Below are 8705 nucleotides of genomic sequence, written 5' to 3'. Positions count from 1 at the left end.
GCTGCCCTCAGGACGATATCGGTTCCTGACATATCCCTTTAACAATCTCATGTATCTCTCGAACGGGTACATGTACCGCAAGAAAACAGGTCCACACATCTTAATTTCTCTAATTAGGTGAACGATTAAATGAACCATGATGTCAAAAAAAGACGGCGGAAAATACATTTCAAGATGACAAATAGTGACAACAACCTCCTTCTGCAGAGCATCTAGCGTATCAGGATCATTTACTTTGCAACAGATGGCGTTAAAGAAAAAACAAAGCTTAGTGATGGTCTGCCTAACACACTTTGGCAATATGCCCCTAATTGCAACAGGAAGAAGCTGTGTCATTAAAACATGATAGTCGTGAGACTTCATTCCTGTCAATTTTAAATCATCAAGTGAAACTAGGTTCTTAAAATTCGAAGAATATCCAGATGGAACTTTGACACCATGAAGGCATTCCAATAAGCTTTTTTTCTCTGCTTTTGATAGCGTATGCATTGCGGGTTTTAGATATGTACAAGTTTTTCCTTTTTCTCTTTCCTTCTCTGCTGGTTGTAGATCTGGCCTTATGTTCAAGAATTGCATGTCTTTCCGAGCATTAATACCGTCCTTAGTTTTACCCGGAATATTCAATAATGTTCCAACTATGCTATCACACACATTTTTAACCACATGCATCACATCGAGACAGTGTCGAACCTCTAAGTGCTCCCAGTATGGTAAATCCCATAATATTGACCTCTTTTTCCAACATATTTTCGGAGCCCCTTTCTTTCTCGCCACCTTCTTTTTAAATTTACCCAATTGAACTTTCAAATCTCTCACTCGCGAATAAACTTGTTTACCGGTCAATGGATAATTTGCTCTGATATTCTCGGTCTTTCCATTGAATTCTTTCTTTCTCTTTCGGTGTGCGTGGTTGGCAGGAAGAAATCTACGATGACCCATGTACACGTTTTTAGAGGAATTAGGTAGCCACACATCGACTGTATCATCCAGGCAAACAGGGCACGCTTTCTCTCCTTTGACACTGTAACCCGACAAATTTCCATAAGCCGGAAAATCATTAATGGTGCAGAAAATCATGGCCCGTAAAGTGAATTTCTCCTTGTTGTATGCATCAAATATCTGCACTCTGGTTTGCCATAATTCTTTTAAATCCTCGATCAATGGCGCTAGGTACACATCTATGTCATTCCCGGGCTGTTTGGGTCCTGATATGAGCAAGGTCAACATGATGTATTTGCGTTTCATACATAACCAAGGAGGAAGATTATAAATGCACAATAGAACCGGCCAACTGCTATGCTTGCTGCTCATGCTACTGTGCGGATTAATTCCATCTGCACTCAGCCCAAGCTTTAGATTTCTAGGATCACGTCCGAATTCGGGAAACTCTCTGTCAATATTCCTCCACTGAGGAGAATCAGCGGGGTGCCGTAATTTTCCGTCTTTTTTCCGGTTATCGGCATGCCAACGCACTAATTTCGCATCTTTAGCATTTGAGAACAAACGTTTGAATCTAGGTTTCACGGGGAGGTACCACAATGCTTTTGCAGGAGGTCCTTTATTCGATTTACAATCATCACTTTTATCACTGGCTCTCTGCTTTGGTTTGTAACGTGATGCACCACATTTTGGACACTCGTGAAGGTCTTCATACTCATTTCGATATAATATACAATCATTTGGGCACGCGTGTATTCTTTGAACTTCCAAATCCACTGGACACAATATTTTCTTCGCTTCGTAAACATTGGGTGGTATCTCGTTTCCTTCCGGAAGCATTTCTTTTAAAGTTTTTAATAGCTCAGTAAAACTTCTATCACTCCAACCGTTAGATGCTTTAAGGTTATACAATTTTAATACACCTTTCAATTTTGAAAATTTAGAACAACCAGGATACAATTCCTTATTAGAATCTTCGTACAAATTCTCAAACAAACAATACTGCTTATCATTATCAAAATCCTCTTCTATATCACGTAACATTTGATCAAAATTATCACATTTATCTACCACTGTATCATCATTTTCTTCGGTATGATACTCCTGTTGCTCAGTACGAGTACCTACATCGGTTTCCAATCCCCGTAAGTCATTCCCCTCATCTCCAATAGTATGGTATTCCTGAGGCTCAGTACCACCACCTATGTCGGTTGGAAAACTCTCACCATGCCATATCCAACACTTATATCCTTGCTTGAATCCACGACGGATTAAATGGCTCCTCACTTGGTTCGGGTTGGAAAATTTTTGACCATTGTTACAATCACGACAAGGACACGACATCATTCTACTCCCCTTATTCGCCATATCTTCCATAGCAACTCTGATAAATTCCTCGACACCTGTCGTATATTCATCTGATAGACGTGATGTTTCGTACATCCAACTGCGGTCCATCTGCAATTATAGTAGAACACAATTAATTTAGAACAAGCATGGGGTACTAAATTCTATTCACAATAGGGCTTACATGGGGCCTGGTTACCATCCTATCCCACTCTTTGAATACTTCGTCTCAGTAGTGACCACGTGTTAGTCGTGTTTTAGTATTTAAGAAAATTTCGGCAGCATTTCCCCTCAGTTCCCCGAGTATTCGGGGAACTAATAAGGAGAAATGCTGCAGAAATTTTCTTAAATACTAAAACACGACTAACACGTGGTCACATCCTAATTGAGACAAAGTATTCAAAGAGCAGTCCCAAAACGGGGACTATTCAAAATTAATCCCTAATGGATTAATTTTGAACGGGTATCATGACCTAAAGGCATTAATCATTCGGTTATGGCTCTTAAGACAATACTCTAGCTACATACTTAATACAAATCTATTTAGTCTAGCTATCAAAATACACATTCATGCATAAAACTAATTAAAAATGAGTTTTATGTTTTACTTACAACTTTTTCAGATGCCGTACCGAGTGAGATGAAAATCGCTGCACCAAATCTCTCAATAATAGCCAAACTACAAAATTAAACCATCGGAACCTAATTAAGGGATGTATATATATATAACATATATATGATGCATATATGCTAGCTAGGGTATAGGGTATAGGGGTTAGGGTTTAGGGTTTAGATGGGTATATATGAAAAGCTCATATATAGAATGCACATGCAAATATAATTATGTCAAAAGCTCATATATCTCAAAATTAATTTGCTAATCTCCATATATATACCCAAGCTTGAAATAGAAAATGTATAAAAACCTAAAAGAGAGATTTAGGGTTTACAAAATGAGCCGAATTAGAGTCTAAATGGTGCACCATCTAACATCAAACTTGAGAAAAAAGATGAATAAACCTGAGAAAAAATGAGAGATAGCTTATTAATGACCAGTAATTAAGACAGCTGCTGCGCTAGGAAATGGGGGCGAGGTCTGAGGATGAAAGAAAGGCGATTCTGTGATGAATCTGATTCAGTCAGAGTCTTTAAATGAAGTATCAGGATCGGTTCCTAGCTTAGAACCGATCCTGATACTATCAGGATCGGTTCTAATCTAGGAACCGATCTTGATACTTATAATTAGTATCGGTTCCTAAATTACAACCGATCCAGATAGTATCAGAATCGGTTCTAAGCTAGGAACCGATCCTGATACTTCATAATCAAGATCGGTTCCTAGCTTAGAACCGATCCTGATACTATCAGGATCGGTTCTAAGCTAGGAACCGATCTTGATAGTGCATGACCTGTGATTTTATTAGTTTTTAGTATCGGTTTTAGTTTTAAAACCGATCCAGATAGGTATTAGTATCGGTTGGTTAGTACAACCGATACAGATAGACCGATCCTGATTCCAGTTTTTCCACTAGTGATATGCTATAGTAATGATAATTTATAACTATTTACCTGTTTATAAAAGTTCGAATATTACACTTATTAAATTATATTTTTTAACAATAGATGTTCAAATATAAAGTTTCGGCAACAGAAATAATAAACTTTATATTTTCCTATCGTAAATCTTGTAGAGTATAATAATGGTTCAACAAATATAAGTTAGGATAATTCTTTCTATAATTTATAGTAGACTATAAAGGATTGTTTCCATAATTATAGATATTTGTTTATTTCATCCTCATTAATTAATACTTAATGCATTCTTTTCTAGATTGGTCACTATTAATTATTAAAGTTTTTGAAAAAAAAAAATTTCTAAATTAAATATAATCTCATTAAAGTTTCGGATTTACTCTATTAAATTTTTGGATTTGTTAAGTTGTTTCTTCTTAACTAGTTCTCTAAAATATTAAATAAGTAAATTAATTAAAGTTTAAATTGTAACATCCGAAAAATTAAGTTATTTATATATTTATGCTTACAAAACTATATTATAATATTAAAAACACTATAGACGTCTCTTTTGAAAAAAAAAATAATGAAATAATAAACTTGTCATATTTTATTTGATTTTCTAAATAATGGATTTGATTATACTGTACTACTTGAAATATTACTACATCAGTCCTTTTTGTTCAATTAACTTACAAAATATATCTACTATCTTACTTGAGTCTCATTTTACACTAGTATATTTTAAATATAGCTTCATGCTTTATAACTTTATATAACAAGGTCACAACTGTTATACATCTCGGTTAATTCGTAATATGTCAATAACCGACTATTCTACTGTAATTTTGAAAGTCGAGTTCAATAGATCTTTTCTGATCATATGAATAACTGTAGGCGGCCCCTGTACGCACCCCTCGAATTCATCAATATAACCTTTGGATTAAACCGCCTCCTATAAATGAAAATCCATGCATAACCCCTTGATTAATTAATCCCCGTTTCCTGTGAAATTTCTTCTCTTTTCAATATGTCTTGCCTTAGTTTATCCTCTCTATATTCTCCATAAATTATATATTTAACTAGATTGCCAATAAATATCGATCCAGTCGACGTCTATCTCATTTGTTGGTAATAATTTCTCATTTTATTCCAATTGACATTATTCTAACTTCAATTATTGATCGAGTGCTCGTCTGATTTGAATTTCTAACTACGTCGCAGTGATTCTGAGTTGTTGTTGAAATCCCATTTGGAGTTTCGAAAATCTCGCTATCAGGTAACCGGACTTCTCTATAACTGTGTTTTCATTTTGTATGGTTGATTTGAATATTGGTATTACATATTGAATTATGATGGCATATTTAACGGGATAGCGGGTCTGAGGTTGGAATTTGATATGTGATTGTAGCCTCTCACTGTTGGATGGATTTCCCAGTGAGTTGGCGGTCTTCCAATGTTGGATGGATTTCCCATTGGATTGGCGGTTTAAAGGAATTGTGTTATGAGAATGTGAGAATCGCCTGTGACAGGGATTACACATGTGTGAGTATGATGTGACTGGTTTTATGGTTAACCTAGACCGACGTGCTATTGCTAGTTAAATATGCGTGTATAATTTGATGTGAATTTGTGTGGATTAATTCGGTCTATTTGAATGGTTGTTAAATTAAGCCAATTATAGAGAAGCGCGTCGTTAAATAACCGGTTACTGATCTTTGTAGCTGACTCTGTTTTATTGTTTTCTTTTCATTTCTGTTGGCGACGTAGGTTGACGGGCCAAGGAAAGGTGCGAAGATGCTTATATAATCACGCTCCGGATGGTAAAAATCTGGGGTGTGACATAAATAATTATAATACAGGACCTGCAGTAACTATAAAGTTTCAGATTTACCTTTGATTATTTTATCATGACTTCATTAAAAGTCTATGTATTATAAAAGTGTTAAACTAATTAATATATATAAATATATATATATAATGATTAATAATGACATTGACAATGTAATGATAACGAGTATAAGGAATCTTAATTGGGAAAGGAGAACACGTGAATTAAAACATTATTAATTAATTAGATATATTTATTACTTAGGCTCGACACTTATGAAGATTAAAGAGATGTCAGAAATGATCGAAGATTTACTAAATTAACAGGTGCGGGTTTCCTAGACTTTATGAAACTATTTAACTTCTCTATTGTCATGCAACTGTTTATTATTATGATATTAGTTGGATTTATGCATGTTGTTTTCGAACCATTTGTATGACTTGAATAGACATAAATAAATTGAATGAAATGATATGATTTATATATTGACCAATGGACTTGCATTAATAGAATGTGTTGAGTATGGCATGTATTGTATGATTGAATGAATATATGTGAAATGAACGGAAAATGAAAGTGAATAGGGGCCGATATGCTTCCATATTGGGATGTATACATTGGGTCTAGTGTTCGACTGGACCCCTCGATAACGTGACTGTAGGCAAAAGCGGTCATGTCAAGGGTCTAACCCTAGCGTATGGCGGGAGTTCCGTAGTTAGGGCGACAGCATCTCACTGTTGGTTGGACTTCCCAGTGAGTTGGCAGCCTTCCGCTGTTGGTTGGACTTCCCAGCGGATTGGCGACATTTTCCAATGTTAGTTGGACTTCCCATTAGTTTGGCAAGTAAATGGTTAATTGTTAAAAGTGAAAAAAATATGAAAGTAAATGTAATAGTAGTATATGCATTGCATGAACACATGTGCATTTTATTTCTTTTCATATTTGAGAATAAGGAAAATGTTTTATATATTCTGGGCTAGAACTAAATCACGCATTGAGAAAAGGTTCGATCTCTCACCCGTTCCACTTTTACGTGGGTTCCATATAATGAAGAGGAAAAATTCGAGCATAGTTTCATATTTAATCCTGCCTTGTCTCATTAAGATTGATAAATAGTGAGCATAGTTTCATATTTAATCATGTGTAATATAGTGAGCACAATGTAATATTTAATCATGTATAATATACTAATATTCATAGTTTCATATTCTTTTTTTTTTTGTAAATCGGCAGAATTAAAACCTCCGCCTAAAGCCCAAAACAAGTAATAGTAATAACAACTCGCTCATTTAAATGAATTATGACAATTTGTTGAATTTTGTTACGATGACTTTTAACAAATTTTGTTATGTGTGGGCACACTATATAATTTTGTTATGAGTCATAAGCAGTGTTATTAAAACCGGACCGGACCGGGTGGTTCAACCGGAAAAAACCAGAACCGAATCCCAGTCCGGTTTGGTTCTTCAAAACAACCGCTTGTGCAATTGAATCGGGCAAACCCGGGTAAATTAAGCGGTTTTCTTGAATAACTGTTGAATCGTGAACCGGGAATAACCGGTTTCTTGCGACTTACCCATTATTTATCTTTTTTTATATTTTCTCCAAGTTCCAATATCTCTCTCTATTTCTTTTGATAGCTGAGCTGCCGCCTCTTCCATTTGCTCGGTGCCTTAATCTCCTCCTCTTCCTCCTTTTCCGAGTGAAAATCGCGGGCATCTGAGATGTACTGACATTGCTCATCTGTTTCACCCAAATTACATCTGAACCACGTACTTAATTATTCGATTAAACTTTCCTACTTGTCCTAGGTAGATCCAAAGGTGTTTGATCTAAAGAAGCATTTGCTAGATCAGAAATCTGATCTAAAATAACCGAATGTTGACCTATTGCTGCAAAGAAATTTAAAAAATTGAATGAGCATGAGGTCAAAGGTTAAATTAAGGTACACAAGTCCATCTAGCTCGAAGCACATGCTGGATCATATTTTCTTGTTAATTTCTTATGTGTCTTTGTTATTAAATTGTTTTATTCTATTTTCCTATGGCATTGGGCAAATTAAATTTTCTGTCTTGTGCACTGTGCACAGTTGGTAATCAGTTGGTACTTTTATTTTATTTTAATGTCAAAATTTATAAATTTATATATAAAATCCAGTTTTTTACAAGTTATTAATATATATTTGAAAATTTTCAACAAAAATATAACAATACAATTATTTTTGTATATAATATTCATATACGACAAATATATAATTATTTTAAAAAATCAGCATTTGAACCGGTTGACCCACCGGTCCGACCAATGAACCGTTGACCCGATGCTTTACCGGTTCGATGACCGGTCCGGTTCTGATAACATTGGTCATAAGTCATAACTCGTGAGCCGCTCATAACTCGCCCATTAAAAGCTCGATCATTTATCCGCTCATTAAAACTCGCTCATTTATTTAATGAGCGAGCATAAGCATACCCTAACTCGCTCATGCTGGCTCATTAATCACCCCTAGATCTAACAGAGAAATCTTGCTTTTCTAACCCTAGGCAGCGCTCACCTTTCCTCTCAAAACAAAAAAACTAGCGATCAGAAACAAAGAAAACTACCGGTCCCCCTTTTCCTCCGCCGTTTCACCTCTTCCAAGCGCACAAATTGCCTCTCCTTCTACGCTACTCCACCACCTCCTCCATCGCACCCTAAACCCTAGCCACCACCTCCACTGCTCACTCTCTATTCATCGGAGATGGCCTTGAAAGCAAGGCGGAGGAGACCGATCGAGACTGTCTTAGTACCGTGAAGCCTGCCTAGCCGAAGTTGGAAACTATCCAGTAAATTGACCTTTTCTAAGTTATCTCTCTTTCTATGTGTTGTTTGAAATTCAACAATCAGACCTTGAATTGAATTGCTGGTAATTAGTTGTGACTGTTGGTTGAGACTTATGCTTGTGAATTGATCTGTGGAATCGAGCCTTGAATTGCTTGAGTTCTATTTTCTTTGAATAGGTTGAATTGTCGTGTTGGATTTCTGATTTTAAATTGAATGAAGTGCTTGATGACTTTGTAGTACTATCTACGGGCAT

General features: G+C 35.7%; 1 protein-coding gene across 1 annotated transcript; it reads right to left on the bottom strand.

Annotated features, from left to right (window-relative positions):
- Positions 1-359: 359 nt before the first annotated feature.
- On the bottom strand, positions 360-7209 carry LOC144563652 (uncharacterized). Its single transcript, XM_078313131.1, has 3 exons — positions 7206-7209; positions 817-1862; positions 360-365 (listed from the first exon to the last, which is right to left on the bottom strand). The coding sequence occupies exons 1-3, from the start codon at positions 7207-7209 to the stop codon at positions 360-362; spliced, it is 1056 nt and encodes a 351-aa protein (XP_078169257.1).
- Positions 7210-8705: the final 1496 nt, after the last annotated feature.

Source organism: Carex rostrata, chromosome 12 (genome assembly GCF_964058835.1).
Source record: "Carex rostrata chromosome 12, lpCarRost1.2, whole genome shotgun sequence".
Lineage (NCBI taxonomy): Eukaryota > Viridiplantae > Streptophyta > Magnoliopsida > Poales > Cyperaceae > Carex > Carex rostrata.
This window is presented reverse-complemented; position numbering and strand designations above follow the sequence as displayed.